The sequence below is a fragment of the Alosa pseudoharengus genome, unplaced genomic scaffold, assembly GCF_046254945.1.
Source record: "Alosa pseudoharengus isolate Yale_2024_CS ecotype anadromous, Long Island Sound unplaced genomic scaffold, YU_APseudo_1.1 YU_APseudo_1.1_scf_3, whole genome shotgun sequence".
Classification (NCBI taxonomy): domain Eukaryota; kingdom Metazoa; phylum Chordata; class Actinopteri; order Clupeiformes; family Clupeidae; genus Alosa; species Alosa pseudoharengus.
The window spans coordinates 9,665,847-9,686,311 of NW_027468718.1; the positions used below are offsets into that span (position 1 = coordinate 9,665,847).

Genomic DNA, 20,465 nt, shown 5'->3' on the forward strand with positions numbered 1-20,465 from the left:
ACACACACACACACAGGCATGCCAAACAAGCATACACAAAAGTTTCAAGAGTGGGGGATGGAGTAGAAGATGGATACAAATTGATTAGTGTGATTTATGTTCGCGGAACGGATGTACAGGACTGAGCGGCGGTCATATGTTGTACCGCTATGCGGTACATCTAGTTTCACTCTATTCACTTTACGTGGGTAAGGCCACCGCACATCCAAATAACTCCCCTTCCTGACCCACAAGTCGATATGATATTTCAACTTTATTCTCGAAATGTCGAGTTTAATGTCGACATGGCGACTTTAAAGTTGACATGTCGAGTTTAATCTCGTCATGGCAAAATATGTTTTTTCTTCATGCGTGGCCCTAATACTCCGTCGTATACTATAACTTAACATTTTTAAGTAGATAAATGTTTTTTTTTTATATATACAGTATATATATTTCAGATATTCCTCCACCTGAGTGTCTTACTGTGAACATGGATATAACATCAGTCACAGTAACATGGAGCAAACCAGCAGGAGTTGATCAGGCCTCATACTCACTGTCCCTCTACAGTGAAGGGGAAGATCTACAGACTGTGTCTACCAAGTCTCCACAGCACCAATTTTCTGGTTTAGAAATCGGAAGAGAATACTCCATCACTGTTTCCACAGTACTAAAAGGGGGAAAGAGCAAGTGCACCTCTAAAACCATCAGAACAAGTATGTATATTCAGTGATCCCTAATGTGTCCTCATTGACTTTAATGAAAGTCAGTTGTCTCGCCAAGAGCCAAAAGAAACAAGTTCTTTCTTAAGTTTTACCCCTGAACTACATGCATTGATATACACAAACACATCAGACAATTGTCAGACAGGTCCTTTTGTTATGACCAGTTGAACATGGAACATTAGTAACATTTTCTTATCACAGAGATATAGGAAATGTAGAATGTCTGAGATTATCAATGTACAACAAATTCATATTTTGTTTTCATCACAGGTGTTCCAGTCCCAGAGAAATTTACTGTTGTTTCAGTGACTCCAACATCTGCTGATCTCAGCTGGAGTCTGCATCAGGGGATGGAGCAGATTCCACACAGCTTCCTGGTCTCCTATCACAGTGAAGGGACTGAACCACAAACCATCTCTACAGAGTCCTGCAGCACAACCCTTACAGACCTGCAGCCAGACACTCAGTACACTGTCAGTGTTTGCTGTGTGCTAAAAGATGGCAGAAGGAGTCAGGCTACTACAACACGCATCCAAACAGGTGAGAACTGGGCCATACAATTATCTTGGGGAAATAAACATGCATTGTATTATATTGTGTTCCATTAAGAGACAACAATAACACCATTGTCATGGAGTTATAGAAAAGTACAAAGGCTAAAATCATGACAAAGATTTCTGATCATCATACTTGTATTCATCCCCAGCTGTCCCTCCTCCTGGGCCCATTGAGTTCACCTCAGTGAAGCCAAACTCTGTGTGTGTGTGCTGGGGACCTCCTGAGGGACTGACTGAACCCCACAGATTCAGGGTCACATGGACGTGTAACGGCAGCCAGGAGCATCTGGAAGTGCAGAACCTGAAACTACATGTTCAGGAGCTCACTCCAGTAGAGGAGTACAAGTTTACTGTGATCACAGTCAATGTTGATGGAACACATAGTACTTGTGTGTCTGAAACTGTGCAAACAGGTTTGAATTGTATGAACATATTAACTATAGAATATATAATGATAGCGATATTAGATTATCACCCAGAGAGAAGAAATACTCTTTTCTGATGGGCTGGTGGGGTGGCTATTGATTCGGAATAACGGGACACCTATGAAGTAGATCTGGTAAAAAAAGTTTAATCACCGTTCCATATCAGTGCTTATGAATGGTAACTACTGTATAACAACCATAGTAGGACGACGGTTGAGCCTGGAAGCTTCGCAACAATGGAATCAACTGTAAACAAGTTAACTGTCCATGCTATCACTGTTAGGGCCAAAGAAAGTTGTACAACAAACTGAACATTTTTAAATAGAACCGCTTGTTTCCTTTGCGTGCTTTAAAGGCATGACTATTGCCTATAGTGGTAACCTGGTGATAATCGGGATAACGGCTTTTGAGGTGTGCTGTTAAACGGAATAAATGAACTCGGCTGCACATCGGGGAGTTCTTTGCCTCCCCCTCGTCCATTAATTCCGTATAACAGGACACCTCGACAGCCGTTACTCCTTACATAGTGAACAGTCAGGACAATATCCTTTGTGTTGTGTATGGTTGTTAACATAAGCATCATTTGCTTGGAGCATTTACAGGGACACAAATACATATTTTAGAATGTGTTTTGAGATGGCATCACAATGTTTACCACTAATGCATCTTTTCTGGTCATCACAGGTATTCCAGTTCCAGAGAAACTGACTGTGGCCTCAGTGACTCCAACATCAGCTGATCTCAGCTGGAGTCTGCATGAGGTGATGAAGCAGCTTCCACACAGCTTCCTGATCTCCTACCACAGTGAAGGGACTGAACCTCAGACCATCTTTACAGAGTCCTGCAACACAAAACTCATAGAGTTGGAACCTGACACTGAGTACACTGTCCGTGTCTGCTGTAAGCTCAGAGATGGGAGAAGGAGTCAGGTTACTTCAGAACTCAGAATTCTAACAGGTGAGAGGTGATATGAGGAGGTCAGGGGTACTTTCCAGCGCAACAACCCAAGGAAAGCATTAGGGCCTGACCACAGCAGTGCACTCATCTTAAAATCCTTTGCCAGGGAACTAGCCCGTGTGGCAACCAATTTTTCAGCTGTCGGTCGATACACACTCCATACCACTAGCATGGAAAACATCCCACATTAGGCCAATCCCCAAAAATCAATGCCCCAAGGAATACAACGATTATCAGTCAATAGCAAGGTGCACATCTTATCTAAACATCTTGATAAACCAAAAACCTATGCCAGGGCTCTTTTTCTTGATTTCTCATCTGCATTTAACACCATTCAGCTAGACATACTTCTATTTAAAATTATTAAGTTTCAGATTAACCCATATCTTATTCACTGGTATTTTTCCTTTCTCACAAAAAGGGTTCAGTTAGTCAAGGTAAATGACACGCTCTCCTCTCCAAATACCACCAATGTTGGAGTCCCCCAGGGCTGTATAAGCTCCCCTGTGCTGTTTACCCTGTACACTTAAGACTGCACCACCAATGTGCCAAATCAATATCTTTTGAAATACTCTGATGACCCCATCCTAGTGACCCTATTTACTCAATCAGAGGACCATACACTCTACCAGGGCAATGTTGATTGGTTAGTCAAATGGTGTGATAATAACTCACTCATCATTAACACAATGGAGACAGAGGAAATCATTTTTGGAAAAACACCTAATCTTCAACTGTCCCCAGTGAAGATCCACAATTCAGAAATTAACCAAGTCATGACCTACAAGTACTTGGGTGTCATGATAGACAAAAACCTCTCATGGACCCCTCACATAGAATTTACCTGCAAAAAGATACAACAGCGTATCTATTTCCTACGGAGATTAAGATCATTTGGAACTAGCACCCAAATAATCTCCTTGTTCTTCACATCAGTGATCCAGAGTGTAATGCTTTATTTTAGCACAGTTTGGCTGAGTAGCCTTTTATTCAAAGATAAACCAAAAAATTAAAATCTGTTCAAAGATCATTGGGCTACCTGTAGCACACCTCTTCCAGGAAGCCCACAACAAGAGCATGCTCAGGCTGGCTAGATATATTGCCACGGGCACCTCACATGTTCTACACAGAGAATATCAGCTACTGCCCTCAAACAGGTACTTTAGAGTTCCTTCCTTCAACCGCAACAGACTCAGATACTCTTTTATACATCAATCAATCCTTTTGTTAAACCAGCAACATTAAGATCTAGTGCAATATTTATCCATGGATGCAATGTCTCCAAGTGTTTAAAGTTTGGATGTATTGATGTAGCCTCTTTGTAATATATGTATGCTTTGTCTTCTGTCATGCTTGATACTATCTTTTGTGGCTATGTCTCATGTTTGTCTGTTGATGCTGTCATGTGTGGCTAAGTTTCATGTTTGTCTATTGATGCTTTATGTTCTACTGTACATGTATGTCTACATGCATGTCTATTGATGCTACTATATGTCTTACATGTATGTATTGTTTCTGTCCTCTGTATGCTGTCCTCCTATACTTAAATGAGCTGCCCAGGGATGCAAAAAGAATTTCAGCACAAACTGACGAATAAAGTTGTATCGTATCGTATCGTATATTTTTCTGCATACAGTCATGTGAAAACGTTAGCACACCCATGGATTATCAGGATGCATAGTATTCTGGATCCATGAAATAACTGGCTCTGGCCTGCCTCTATGGGAATTTAACAGAGGTGTCCTCTCTTATGCCCCCTGTATTTTAAGGAAAAACATTTATTTATTTATGATACATTCACAAAGAAAATTGGTGTCCTTAAAGGTTGGAATTTTACTAATTTTTTAATTAAGGCATTAAGATCAATTTCCAAAAACATATTTTTTATTCCTCTTTTTAGTCAACTTTAGCATGGGTGTGCTAACTCTTTCACATGACTGTAGGTATTTCTACAGGATGATCAAAACATCTTTTACCAGTGCTTCAATATCTTTTGTTGAGGACATATTTGGGCATAATGGTTTTTAATATTCTTGGTGAGCACCGTATTGAAAGGAATTTAAAATGTCAAATGAAATGGCTTATTTAGATACACTTATGGTAACACATTTGTATCCATGTAATTGACTAAAATTGGTCTCTGTTAAAATGTAATTATTTTATTAGGATAACCCCTTTTTTTCGAGGGGGTCCTGAAACTATAGAGAATGTCCTTTTGAAAATGAAAATGCATTTGTCAGGAAAGTCTTAAAAATCATACCTCCGCCTCCCATATATGTTCACTACACTCACTTAGGTTTTACACCATGAAGTCCTTTGAGTCCTGAATTTCCCCTTGGGGATCAATAAAGTATTTATCTATCTATCTATCTATCTAGATAGATAAACTGAGAGAATACAATTTGTGCATTACAGGTATTGCTATTCCTGAAAAGTTGAATGTGGACGCGTTGGATGTAGAATCTGGAAAGTCAGAATGTGTCAGATGGAGGGCCGATCTCAGCTGGAGTCTGCATCAGGGGATGGAGCAGATTCCACACAGCTTCCTGATCTCCTACCACAGTGAAGGGACTGAACCACAGACCATCTCTACAGAGTCCTGCAGCACAACCCTTACAGACCTGCAGCCAGACACTCAGTACACTATCAGTGTTTGTACTGTGCTCCAAAGTGGGAGGAAGAGTGAGTCTGTACCCACCACCATTCACACAAGTGAGTTTGAATGTACAAATGCTTACAATAATATAGGCACACACTTTTTCTTTGGCTGCAACTGTGCACCGTTTTCCCCATCTTGCACAAATAGAAATGCTTTAGTATATCCACTGATTTTGTGTTGTGCATGATTCGTATGAGATAAAGGGAACCCTTGCTGTGCACACACACACACAAACACACACACACACAGCCTATATCAATACCCCCCCCCCCCCTAACTGAAGTGTAAGCCGGTGTACTGAAGCATATACTCCCCCATTCTTTCTTTTCATATCAGAAAGTTGGCAACCCTATGTATGACCGTCATTTATTAGTAAAGCCTTTTGAACATGTGCAGCCGTCTTGTTAGAGGTGCTCTAAGCGATGCTGGATAACGTCACTTCTGTTGACTTTCAAACAAAACAGAGAGCTAGCTCGCTATTTCCTCCCCCTCCCTCCCGTGCTGCTCCCGTGCAATTGAAACTCTCCTAAACGCGCATCTCGTCTGTGGTTTGCTGGAACAGTTTGTTATGTTTTTATGGGCTAGGTTTGACCAGGTTGTTTTTGTTGCTGTTTTTGGAGCCTGGGCTGTCCACAGAGATCGCGTTTTTTTACAGTGTATTCAGGACACAGACAGCTATCGGTTAGTTAGGTGATGTTTGCAGTAAGTGACATAAAATGTTTTAGCCTAAAAAACGTGTGGCATCGCTTAGAGCACCTTTAATGGAAGTGCACCTCTTAATTGGCGACAAGGCAAAGTGGATTTTACTGTAGTGAGTGAGGCACCTACAGTATGTGTTCATTCAAAACAAAACAATCACCCAACCATGAAAAATATAACCAATGATATCTCGGCAAAAAAAATGAAAACCAAACACCAAACTTTCTGGACATGATGAGGATAGTACAAGCTAACTTTTGTAAAAAATTGACCCATTTTAAAATAGTTTTTTTAGTTTTTTGTTATTCAAGTTTGAATATTCTAATCACGCATAACATAATTACGGTTAATTTTCAGTAAACATAGCATGTACATAAAACAGAGCGCTGGAAAAGAGCTTTAAAACGATATGAGTCATTTCTCTGACTAAAATTCAGGGAGATACATTAATTCACAGTCATAGCCCCCCCCCCCCCCCCCCCCCAATTCACATGCAAAAACACATGCAGTTCCCCTAGCTAGTCTCCCGCTGGTAACTCAGACTCCTTCAGACTTTCTCTTTAAAATATATCTTTATTTTTGATTGTATGGGGGGAGCGGGGGGGGGATTGATTATTTAAGTTGTGTATGAATATTTTGGATTAATTTAAAACTATCACAATATATGATTTTGAACTTATAAAACGTGTTTGTGTTGTTTGATTTGTGTGATAGTTTAGCTGTAACTGTGGCTACAATTGAATTGGCAGCAAATACTGCCTGGCACCCCAGAGACCATTTAATATCTAAATTTAAACTAAAATTCAGATTAGTCACATTACAGAATGGCACCCCAGATGGGACTCGAACCCAAAACCTACAACGCCTTATCCATTAGGCGGTATAGGCAATATCTCTGGCGGTATTGGGGTAGCGTAACGGTTGGGCGCCAGGTGGTTTTATCCACCACCACTCAGACAGAGTGAAGATAAACTAAAATTAAGAAATAATAACTAAATGGCTTTATAAACACCACAAAACACTAAATGGCTTTAACTAAAAAGAAATGTGTCCCAAACAGATGTGTTCAAAAAGGTATGTATTATACAGAACACATCACACAACACAATCACAAAAGCAGTCAGCAGTCTATTAGTCAATGTAGCCTAGTTTAAGGCAGGCCCTCCACTAAGAAGGCGGTAGCCTTGACAAAAATACAAAAAGGCAAGACGCATACAGTTCCAAAGAGTGAAAAAAGGTTCTTCAGTCAAAAAAACAGACCTCTTCAGCCTAAGGTCACAGAAACCCAAAAAAACAGTATCTCTGCACACAATACACTTTTATATTTAACTATGCAGCAGGTTAAATATCATTACAATGAGCTGCTCAAATGCAGCACAAGACATTTTAGTTAAAGGCTACAAAACAGACAATCCTGACTACTACAACGTAGCCTACTGCTTTAAAGCTTCCAATGTGGATAATCAAATACAAAATAACAATAAATAGCAAAATCACTTAACAAAAGAAAAGCTCTCCAAAAAAAGTGCGCAGCAAACGTGATTTGCTTTAAGTTTTGATTACATTTAAGGGCTGCCCAGGCACCGGAGGAAAAGAAAATGTAGAAATTAAAATATCCCCAAAAGAGAAAATAAGAATCCCCAGGAGAAACCCCTAAGAAAACCTCCACAGTAGCCTATGGTATATATTAAATTTTAAGTTGCACCTCTCACGACTGAACTTTTAAGAAGCACAGAGAAACACGGAGAAGTGGGCCTAAAAGGCCAGCTGCTACAACTTTGCTACTGTCGCTTGTCTCCTGCGAACAATGATAAAACAGTTCTAGTGCGAGGAGATCATGGAGTGAATGGAGTGCATCACAAAAGACCAAACAACTCGCACAAAACTACAAACAACCCGTTGCGTGTCTCCTGCAAACAATAGCCCTTTTCACACAGAGATCACGCAAACTTTGCGGGAAGAGGAGACGTTTTTTTTGCTGCATCGTGTGTCTGAAAACTAGGTGAAAATTTGCCGGCCTGCTGATGTTTTCACATGGTCTATCATTTTGGAGGCAGGACCAGCTAGCAAATTAAAACGTGACGTGCAACGGGGGCGTGTAGAGTGACAGTCGTAGGTCTTATGCGTGCGCCTTATGGCCACCTTACACCAAACAACTTTGACAAGATTTGGGAAAGATTCTTGAAAGATTGGAGTCTTTTAACTAATGCCCCCCATTCAAGCTTTACTCAAAAGACTCCAATCTTTCAAGAATCTTTCCCAAATCTTGTCAAAGTTTGGTGTAAGGAGGCTATTAGGTGTGTGATTTTCAAAACCATGACGGGAGAACCGACTGCACTTTGGTTAGCTGCTGCGCACATTTTTAGTACCCTATAAATGCAAGTGAAGTTGCTTTGAATTATAGTGCAGTATGTGTCAATGCTTAGAATGTCGATTCTTACGATTGCGTCTTTGGACAATATAAAGTAATTTGGAAGTGAAATTGAAAAGAAGCAGGGAGCAGTTCAGATGAAAGACTCAATGATCTTAAATGCAGTAGACAAAGACCTTTGGCTCTTCTTGGTCAATTTGCGTTGGGATCTAAAACAGTGGCATATAGAAATATTGGGTGGGCACAGAAGAAAAAATGGGTGGGCAAAGCGCGGCCTAGACTAGATACACTATACAGGTATATGATCATAGGCATGTTATATTTATGACATAAAAGTGGAATTTATTGAACACATTTGATAACAGCTGACAACAGCGGTCATAATTATTTTGTTGCATTTGTATTAGTTGATTAGAGTAAAAAAAATAATCGGTCAGTCTTAATGCAAGTTTACTACCGGCAAGTCGGTCGGAATAAAAGGAAAAAAAAAAAATATTTGGGTCGGTTCTAAATTGACAGGGTGGGTCCGGTTACTGCAAACAAAAATATTTTTAAGGATGGCCTCACAAGACAAAACAGACTACCTGTCATCACGTTCAGCAATCGTGGGGAAAACACCGGTGAACCAAACACACAACAGACACGGCAGAGGGAAACAAGAGAGGCAGTGCTACCTGGGCTGTTATTCATAGATGCCGAGCATCTCCTGTATGTAGCCGCCATGTTTTGGTTTGATCGCCACAAAGTGAAAGCTATACATGATGCACCAGCTCCCACAAATACCAAAGAGCTATGAGCCTTCCTAGGGTTGGTGAACTACTATGGCCGTTTTGTGCCACAGCAGAGCTCAGTGCTAGCACCATTCTACAGACTCCTAAAGACCAAACCACCTGGAGATGGAGCAAAGCTGAGCAGGATTCATTTAACAAATATGAAGAACTTTTGACAAGTGACAGAATGTTAGTGCAGTATGATCCAAACCTGCCACTTACCCTTGCATGTGATGCGTCTGTTATGGAATTGGAGCAGTGATTCAGCACACAACACTAAATGGAGAAGAGCATCAGATAGCCTATGCTTCTAAAACACTGTCCCCAGTGGAGAAAAGTTTCTCTACACCCATAGAGAAAGAGGCATTGAGCCGTGAAATGCCGTGAAAATGTTTCACCAATATCTGTGGGGACGACAGTTAAATTAGATCACTGACCATAGGCCTCTATTGGAATTGTTTGGAGAGCACAAAGGGCAGCAGCGGCAGCAATGGCAGCAGCGCTTATCCAGAGGTGGGCCATCATACTGCCTGCTTATAATTACCACATTGTTTACTGCCAGTCAGAAAAGCATGGCAACGCTGACGAGCAGTCGCGTGTGCCACTATTGGAGACCAATGATGTTGGGACAGAAGCAATGTCAGCCTACATCGATGCGCTTATATGTGAGCACCTAGAGGGTGCACAACTGAAAGCAAGACAGATTGCCAAGGCCACAAGGACTGACAAAGAGCTTTCAATAAATAAAATCAATTCCTGATGAACTGAAAGTATATAACAGAAAAAGTGATGAGCTATCTGTTGAGCAAGGGTGTGTTCTGTGGGGCACAAGAGTAATTACACCGGCAAAGCTGAGAACATCAGTGCTAAAAGAGATCCACAGTGGGCACCCTGGCATTGTAAAGATGAAGGCAATCGCACGGCAATATGTTTGGTGGCCTAAAATCGACATTATTGAACTAAAAGGGGAGGTAATGTGGTGTATTGACACATTAGTTTGGTAGGCTTACCACAGTTTTGAGTTAATGTGTACTGCGCCAGCTCAAGAACACACGTTGTATGAAACATGCCTGTATGTGTTGTATGACCATCATTATTTAGTAAAGCCTTTTGAACGTGTGCAGCCGTCTCGTTAATGGAAGCAGTTACGGCAGCTACATTTCATCGGACAAGCACCACAACACACACTACATCCTACTCTGCATGAACACACCTAGACAGTTGTAAGTACATACAGAAACTTTAAAAAAAAAATCACACAAACACCATTCAAAACAGCAGAGCTGCACATAACAGGCTGTCACATAGCACCAGAAACAATGTACAATCCGACCACGATGACAAGACTTATGTTGTTTTGGGTATACTTGGTGTTGTACCTACAGTAGCCTCATCAGATTGTTTGAACACAAATGTACTGTATCTCTATACTTTGTAGTCAGTGCCACCGCTACCAGCACTGTGCGTATAGCACCAAAGGACAGAGGGGGCACCAACATTTAGCCATTTAGTAGCTTTACAGCAAACTGCATTGCACTATTCCTTGAGAATGTTTACAATGTCAAAATGCACCAACAACATGCAAGGATGATACTTTTTGGGTCCTCTCAATATCCATCAAGCAGCAGATCTAACTTTACTCCACTTAATTGGGAACACATCTTGCACACGCAGGAGAGAGACAAAGAGAGTGTACGGTGTTCATTTTAGGACATCCTCAGACTCAGGTGTCAGACTCAGAAAAACATCGGTCATCTTCAGACAAAACTGCCTCAGCGTTAGAAAAACCTCCGTCATCTTCAGACAAAACTGCATCAGCATCAGAAAAACCTCTGTCATCTTCAGACAAAACTGCCTCAGCGTCAGAAAAACCAGACTCAGGTGTCAGACTCAGAAAAACATCTGTCATCTTCAGACAAAATTGCCTCAGCTTCAGAAAAACCTCTGTCATCTTCAGACAAAACTGCCTCAGCTTCAGAAAAACCTCTGTCATCTTCAGACAAAACTGCCTCAGCTTCAGAAAAACCTCTGTCATCTTCAGACAAAACTGCCTCAGCGTAAGAAAAACCTCTGTCATCCTCAGATAAAACTGCTTCAAACCAAACGGCCTCAGAAAAACATCTCTAAGGAGTCAGGTCTCAGAAAAAACGCTATCAGAAAAAGTGGAGTCAGGTCTCAGAAAAAACGCTATCAGAAAAAGTGGAGTCAGATCTCAGAAAAAACGCTGTCAGAAAAAGTGGAGTCAGGTCTCAGAAAAAACGCTATCAGAAAAAGTGGAGTCAGATCTCAGAAAAAACGCTGTCAGAAAAAGTGGAGTCAGGTCTCAGAAAAAAAAAAACGCTGTCAGAGAAAAGTCAGACGAAAAAGTCTGAAATGAAAAGTTATTGCGGGGAAAGAAGAAGACGACGGATACAGAACGGTGAGTTTAATATTATGCTTAATACATTTATTCTGTTACTGGCATGTTATAGGCTATTTGGTGCTTGGTTAGATGTAGAAATTATAAGAGGAACACACATTGTAGGAAATTGATGTATGTACCTTAGCTAACCTCACGCAGTCCTACGAAAAACAAATGATTTTGCTGTAGCCTATGTAGTATGTATGTAGGTATGTGTCTTACAGCAGCTGCTGTTACTAGCGAAGTGAAGTTAGCTAAGTTACATACATCGATTTCCTACAATGTGTATACCATTGGATCACTTTCTACCTTTACTTATAATTTCTACATCTAACCAAGCACCAAATATAACATGCCAGTGATCAAGGGCGTAGGTTTGGTCTGAGCTTTGGTGGGGACACTACCCACTAACCCCCCCCCCCCCCCTCCGCCCGAAAAAAACAAAACAAAACACTCAACTCTTTCACCAGCCACTATAGGCTATATAAAATGACTACTGTCCAACTACTATTCATGATTAAAATGTGCTACTGTTCAACTTGATCTAACTACACTGTGTAGCCTACATAATCTGATTTTATGTAGGCTACAGATATAGGCTATATTTAACATTTATTTTCTATTTGGTCTGTTATGAAATCATGCCCATTTAAGCACAGCTCAGTTTTAAGAAACTTAAATACATGCATGCTTAGCATTTTGTGAAAAGAAATCATTAAGGCTACATTGACAAACTCTTAACTGTGAGCTGCCTGTATATTCTCTGATTCTAATATTTACAGATATCTAGGCGATGTAAGCACAGCTCAGTTTTAAGAAATGCAGCCGAAAGACCATGTTGAATTTTGCTATAATTTATTTCAAAACCGGATTACTCTGGAACAGCTAACTTATACACGGGAATGCATTACACCTTTGTGTTCGGTAAGGTCTGCTGTTTATTCTGATATATGGTTTGTCATGTGTTGCGTGAAGAGTGTGTAGGCCTACGATATTCCACCGAGACGAATGGATGTGGAGATGGGCGCAGAGAATAATTATTAAATCTCTTGAAGTTATTTTTCTCACGAACCTTTACTTATAATTTCTACATCTAACCAAGCACCAAATATAACATGCCAGTGATCAAGGGCGTAGGTTTGGTCTGAGCTTTGGTGGGGACACACTACCCACTAACCCCCCCCCCCCCCCCGAAAAAAACAAAACAAAACACTCAACTCTTTCACCAGCCACTATAGGCTATATAAAATGACTACTGTCCAACTACTATCCATGATTAAAATGTGCTACTGTTCAACTTGATCTAACTACACTGTGTAGCCTACATAATCTGATTTTATGTAGGCTACAGATATAGGCTATATTTAACATTTATTTTCTATTTGGTCTGTTATGAAATCATGCCCATTTAAGCACAGCTCAGTTTTAAGAAACTTAAATACATGCATGCTTAGCATTTTGTGAAAAGAAATCATTAAGGCTACATTGACAAACTCTTAACTGTGAGCTGCCTGTATATTCTCTGATTCTAATATTTACAGATATCTAGGCGATGTAAGCACAGCTCAGTTTTAAGAAAGGCAGCCGAAAGACCATGTTGAATTTTGCTATAATTTATTTCAAAACCGGATTACTCTGGAACAGCTAACTTATACACGGGAATGCATTACACCTTTGTGTTCGGTAAGGTCTGCTGTTTATTCTGATATATGGTTTGTCATGTGTTGCGTGAAGAGTGTGTAGGCCTACGATATTCCACCGAGACGAATGGATGTGGAGATGGGCGCAGAGAATAATTATTAAATCTCTTGAAGTTATTTTTCACGAACTGAGCTATCACAGCAAACAGTGGCTAGCTAGCACCGTTTAAAAGCTGAGAAAAGGCTCTTTCATGTGACACATGTGTGATGAGTAGCCTATCTCGAGGAGTTCAACAGAGAAGAATGTGTGAATTTGGACGCACGCCATGCTTGTAGTGAAGTAAAGTAAACTTCAAATCAGCGCGATTTACCCTTATAGGCTCGGCTACTGCACATTAAAGATCTGTACGAGATGATCCGCCTTTTTTCTGAGATCCGACTCCACTTTTTCTGACAGCGTTTTTTCTGAGACCTGACTCCACTTTTTTTGATAGCGTTTTTTCTGAGACCTGACTCCACTTTTTCTGATAGCGTTTTTTCTGAGACCTGACTCCTTAGAGATGTTTTTCTGAGGCCGTTTGGTTTGAAGCAGTTTTATCTGAGGATGACAGAGGTTTTTCTTACGCTGAGGCAGTTTTGTCTGAAGATGACAGAGTTTTTTCTGAAGCTGAGGCAGTTTTGTCTGAAGATGACAGATGTTTTTCTGAGTCTGACACCTGAGTCTGTTTTTTCTGACGCTGAGGAAGTTTTTTCTGAAGATGACGGAGGTTTTTCTGATGCTGAGGCAGTTTTATCTGAGGATGACAGAGGTTTTTCTGACGCTGATGCAGTTTTGTCTGAAGATGACCGATGTTTTTCTGAGTCTGACACCTGAGTCTGAGGATGTCCTAAAATGAACACCGTAAGAGTGGCAGAATCTAGCTAGCTTGTCATTGTGTATCTCCTTTTTAATATAAAAAACTTTTGAAAAAGGAAACATGAAGGCAACAAAGACGAGGCTACAGGAGGTTGCAACTTGCAAGGTTATCCGGTTCCCACTACTGACCATTTTTAAACCCAGATAGTTGAGAGGGCTCTTTAACATAGACTGCAATCAATGTAATTTGGAACATGGACGAGAATATAAAGACTAGTCGGCTACTTTGCCTTTGTACAGTAGAATGGAATTGGGGAGTCTTCAATAATTCATTTTCAAGCATTTACATGAAGCACATGATGTGCCGAGCCGACTGAAATGCTTTGCATTCAGATAGCCAGGTGGCTACCAGGCTCATAATTCACTTTTAATTGTAAACAGAAATGTGAAGCAATATGTGGAATGGAAGCTGCTTATAACAACTTAATATTGTGCATATTATTGTTAATATTGTGCTATCAATGTGGCTCAAACAAACAAGGCTTGTAAACAAGAGCTGGCAAAAGGGCATTATAAGAATGTAAAGATTCAGGGCCAGATGTACGTACATTTGCGAACGTAGTGTTATCAGCGCCATGGCTAACCCGCAGAAAGTGAACGCTATGATACCTAAGCTTATGTAACGGAGGCAGACTGAGCTAGCGTGCTAGTTGCCCGTGTAAATCCTCACAGCCCTAACCTTAAGAACGCTTCTAACCGCTGAGTTGGAAGCCTGGGCTTTTAGCTCAGTGGTTAGAGCGTTCGTTTCCCATGCCGGTGTGTGTGTCAAGGTGGCGGGTTCGAGGCCAGTGAGCGGCGAACAAACCGACCTTGTGACACTTACGTGGTATTTATCAAAGCTATAGTTCATCAGGTAATCAGCGCCTTTCTCCGCCCCCTACCGCAATTTGCGAGTGTTCACATCTGAACGGCATACTGTACTTCAATCACAAGCGCAGTTGAATGAAGTTAACTGATGACAACATTAAAACATTTAGAGATCATGAAATAATACAATACATGATGTTAACAAGCAGGGAGATAATGAAGAGCAGTAGTTCTACTCAAACTACTTGTGTACGTAGGCTGTAGTAAAGTTTAAGTGGATAACGTGAAAATGAAAGTAAGACATTCAAAAGGCCAACGAAAGTTAAGGTTGCTTTTGATATAGTACAAAGACACAAAACTGGTGCTCTGAATAACGATTCTGTTGTTTTTGAATGTTCATCTTATTAACTAGCCTGACATTATACATTTATAAATTTTAGTAAGAATATGAGTCTGATACTGCTCCATTGGGAAGTGATTATGGGGCTTGTTTCAACCGATAAAGGGGGTGAATCTTGTAGTAAGAACAACCGAACCATCCTTCTTCTCCACAATTTCCTTAACATTGTTTTCTGGTTGTTTTCTGGTTCTTTTAAAGCTATTGCACTGTCAATATCTTCTACAACAGACGCAATGACAAAATCTAATGTCTACCTTCTAGCAACAGCATTTCTGTTAGGGAGATCCGGGATGAATGAAACACTTTGTAATTAAACATCATTTACAATGACATCGTACCATACTGAAAGCTAATATTTTGTCACTAGCAACCTACATTCTGTCCTCTGTTAAACACAGTTGCATTTTCAGCCCTGAACAAAACTGTTCAGGAGTTTTTCTGGTCCGAACCGCTCTGGTTCGGGCATAGTTGCTCCACAAAGGAACAAGTCCAGACCGAACTTCCCGACCTCAAATGTTGTGGGCAGGGCTAAGTTCGGCTGGCATCCAGACAAGCATTTATCCTCATTTTGGACTAACACCTGCTTTTACCAGGCGGAAATATTTCACTGCAAAACCGACGTGCGCTTTCATGGGCAGTTTTCGTACATAGAGAGGAATACCTAATTAGGTGCATTTTACCCTTCTCCATCCATCTTCTCCCACTTTCCCCTGAACCATGACACGGAAAAGCGCAAATTGCCATTCTCAGCTCGCGCGACAGGAAGTCTGCGTCAACGCAGTTTAACTTAAATAAGAATCCACTCGCTACCACAACATTTTGAACGGCATATTTTTTTTCATACAGGTGCATATTTAGTGTTTTATTTTAAGCTTTTTTTAAACGGCCTGATTGTAAATAGGAAAGCAAAGCAGTATCATCTTTCAGAGTCAGTACTGTAGGAGGCGGCCTGATTCCACGCACCCTACTCATGACAGGGTAAAGCACACCATCGCAACATGCATCTCCAAGGCTTGAGGATTTCCTAATAGAAGAATCTCAAATAGGAGAATAAAGTAATCTTTGCTCACACACTGTTAGTAACTGTAATGTGATTACTGAATTTAGAAAAGTAACGTGTTACACTACTCGTTACTGACAAATGTAATGTGATTACATTACGCGCTACACCCATTCACCCCTGCTCATTTCAGCCGTGACAGCATCAACTTCTTCAGGGGAAAAAAAAGTCCAACTTTTTTTGACATAGACAGCTAAAGTTACTGTGTCCCATAGAGCACTATATAATAACTGGAGACAGATTCTAAACAAAATCAGGTCCATGGGTCTCCAAAAGAGCCTCAAGGTATTTTTTTGCAGGCAGGCTTACAGCTACCATCGTAGTTCTAGTTCAATCCCAGAGGTGGCGGGAGGGGCGGGACTTCACGAAGGGTGAATTTTTTTTTTCAGTTTTTAATTAATTTCCGTTGTGGATTCATATCCGTAGTGTTGTGACACTTGCATGTGTTGTGGCTAATGCAGTCGTGTTGTGTCCTTTGTATTTCGTTGAGATGTCTGGGTCACCGTACCGAAATGGCCCGCAGCGACACTGATTGTAGCTATCTAAATGTTTCATTGATCTTTAGAGTTGGTTTGTTTAATTCATGATATGTGTGATCTATTGAAGATACACTTTCAGTGCAGAGGTTTAGTTTTTAATTACATAAATATTATTGATCACTCATAATAGACTTGTATAAATGGCCTACTGCAGCTTTCAGTGGCAGTCCCAGTGATGCAAACTTTTTTGGTGTGTTTTTTCCCTCAGGTGTAAGGAGGATTGTGCTTCTTGGGAAAACAGGTGATGGTAAAAGCACTGCTGGAAACACCATCCTAGGAAAAGAGGTTTTCAAAGTGGGTGCTTCTCAGCACTCGATAACAGGCCACTGCACAACGGAGAGTAAGATAATCAATGGAAGGAAAATTACAATAACTGACACACCTGGATTCTTTGACACTGCAGCTACAGATGATGAATTGAAAAGCGAGTTAACAAAATGCATCTTTGACAGTGCCCCAGGCCCTCATGCCTTCATCATCGTACTGAGAGTAGGGAGATATACAGGACATGAGGAACAAACCATAAAAAAGATTAAAGAATCTTTTTATCATGACACCTTCAAATATGCAGTGGTTCTTTTCACACATGGTAATGACCTGGATGGTAAGAATATTAATGAGTATGTGGGGGAGAACATGAATTCTCAGGCCACTGGGAAGAAAAAAAGTACACTAAAGGACCTTGTTGACACATGCCATGGTCGATGTCATGTTCTAGATAACAAATACTGGATAAAACAGGATGAGGGGGAGAGTAGCAACAGAACTCAGTTAGCAAAATTGTTCAACACCATAGAAAAGATGGTGCAGGAGAATAATGGTGGCTATTACACTAATGACATTCTGATGCTAGTGGAGGAGGCCATACAAGAGGAGATGCAAAATGTGAGAGAGATGCAACAAGATCAGGGCCTAGCTTTATCTGACAAGGAAATTAGAGAGAAAGCCAAAGAGACAGTGAGGTGGAGAATTTTGGTAAATAAAACTGTAGTCACACCTGCAGTGTTGCTTGTTGGATTATGCACCCTACCTGTGATTCCTTTTGTTCCAATAAAACAAATTATTAACAGAGCAGCAACTAAAAAATATCCTGGTAAAGCTTTAGAGGAAGCACTTCAACAATTGGGCATGTCGCTGAGAAAGGCACCTAAAGAATTAGACAATTTTTTAAAAAAGAAAAAATGATAACTGAATGTGGCAAAATGGCAGAAATAACAAAGAAATAAAACCCTATAACATACATTGGATGTATTCTCAGAGATGAAAATCCATGTTGACATTCAGGATATTTGGACATTCTTTATACCACGCAGACAAACTCATAAAGCACCCACATTTGGATGTATTCCAAGAGATATCAGGTCATATGACCCAGTCATATTGTTTGTTTTCCACAGGTACTGTAGGATTATGTTTTACATTCTGAAAGCATCACACAATTCTAAAAGTTGTGAATTAAAATGAGTGTAAGGCCAGCCTTTTTGCATATCTAAATCCGTGGAGAGGTCTCCATATTGACCAAAGCCTTTGTAATCACAGTGCCCCTGTTAATTCATACCGGTACATTGAATTGGTAAGTCACTGTTTTCCGCTGACATTTGGACTTGGTTCTCATCACCCCCTGCTGAGGGCCTGCCAATGCTGGGCCTCCCCTGGACTATGGGAAAATATCTGAACTCTAACTGTAAATTTGTCAAAGTATTAAAGTAAAGATGATAATCTGCTCGTGTTTAGTACCATATTAAAAGCCTCCATGCGAGAAATACAACATTGTCAGTTGTAGAACAGTAAAGTTAATGCATATGATGTTTCTGTAACCTGGGATATTTGATGCCCTCTCTGATGAGATGCACCCATACCCACTGCTCTTAGATAAGAGAGATGCCCTGGTGATATCAGGGGTATCTGCCTCTTGTCCTCGACTGGCTATAGGCTCTGCCCTGTCTGTTCACTCTTCTGGAGGAGCCCTTGCTCTCTCTGGCCTCGCTCTCTCCTTTCTTTGGGGTTTGTTTTTGATTAATTGTTTTATCTGGTGTATTTGACATTCTAACTTGTTAACTTGTTAAGTTTATGTTTAAGTTTGTTATTTAGTTAAGCTTACTTTGTTACCTTATTACAAGTTAAGTGTTAAGTGATATTGGTTACATCATACTAGGCGGGCGGGGCAAGGCTACCAGGAATAGTCTTTCAACTCAGACTTCCAATATGGAAAAATGATGATGGGCCAAATTTATGTAAAATTGCATTTCTTAAAAGTTCTGTACTTCACAGTGGATTTTCATGCTCTGTACTTAGTACTCAGGGCCAGATGTACATTTGCGCCATGGACAAACTGCAGATAGCGAACGCTGTCAGACCCAAGTTTACGTCGTATTTATCAAACTTTCAATTCATAGTGTAATCTGCGCATTTCTCTGCCTCTCTCCGCCCCCTACCGCAATTTACGAACGCCACAACTGAACAGCAGTGGCCTACATACAAGCGCAGTTGAATGGAGTTAACTGATGACAACATTAAAAAGAATCAAACGTTTAGCAATCATGAAATAATACCATACATGATAAGATGTCAACAAGCAGGGAGATAATGAAGATCAGCAGTTCTACTCAAACTATTTGCGCATATAGGCTATGGAAGATTGGTCAAATCTAGCAAGTAGGAAAGTTTAAGTGAATGACGTGAAAGTAAGACATTCAAAAGGCCAAGGAAAGTTAAAGGAACCATATGTAAGATTGTGGCCAAAACTGGTACTGCAATCACTTTCAAATTACTGTAGAGCGTTGTATACCCTCCCCCTCCCCCCTGACTCGAGGTTGCCAACCCGGAATGCTGAAACACTACTGACTTTGTGATTAGTAGATAGGTAGAGGGTGGCACATCAGGCCAAAACACAACATGACATGACAAAACACAACATCAACATCAGTTGAGGGCTGCAACTTCACTTTTTAAATGACAATATCCTGGCAGGACTACTGCTATCAGTGATATAAGTATTTGAAATGAACATGATTTCTTAATGTCTAGTGACATATCAGGGCCATTTTATGATTAATTGAAATACATTTCTTACATATGGTTCCTTTAAGGTTGCTTTTGATATAGTACAAAGACACAAAACTGGTGCTCTAAATAGCGATTCTGTTGTCTTTGAAAGGTTCTCTTGTCGATACATTTAACTGGAATTTGGATTAACACCTGCTTTTACATGGCGGAAGTTTTTAGGCGCAGAATAGACGTGCGCTTTAACAAGCAGTTTTTGTACATACCGCGGAATACATAATTAAGCGCCCTTTACGCTTCCCCTCCCATCTCTTTACGCTAAACTCCCTCTTTCCCCTGGATCCTCCCATGAATGCATATGCATGGCACGGAAAACCGCAGTTTGCCATTTTCAGCTCCTGCGAGAGGCAGTCTGCACTTTGGCCTATTTGTACATACCTCGCAATGTTTTTACACGCACGTTGCGAAACAAATACGACTGAAGTGGGCACAAAAGCGTTAGTACATCTGGCCCTCAGTGTCTTACATTAATGAGTGTAATTGTTTTACTGATA

The 20,465-nt window shown here is 40.6% G+C and overlaps 1 protein-coding gene across 1 annotated transcript in view; it reads left to right on the forward strand.

Annotated features, from left to right (window-relative positions):
• The window catches only part of LOC143099816 (fibronectin-like), an 88,630-nt gene extending 69,702 nt beyond the window's left edge, over positions 1 to 18,928 (forward strand). The window contains exons 14-19 of the mRNA XM_076262734.1: positions 441 to 698; positions 978 to 1,247; positions 1,414 to 1,677; positions 2,374 to 2,646; positions 5,062 to 5,358; positions 17,117 to 18,928. Of these exons, the coding sequence (XP_076118849.1) occupies positions 441 to 698; positions 978 to 1,247; positions 1,414 to 1,677; positions 2,374 to 2,646; positions 5,062 to 5,358; positions 17,117 to 18,093 (2,339 nt within the window). The 3' untranslated portion in view covers positions 18,094 to 18,928. The remainder of the gene's footprint in view (positions 1 to 440; positions 699 to 977; positions 1,248 to 1,413; positions 1,678 to 2,373; positions 2,647 to 5,061; positions 5,359 to 17,116) is intronic.
• Positions 18,929 to 20,465: the final 1,537 nt, after the last annotated feature.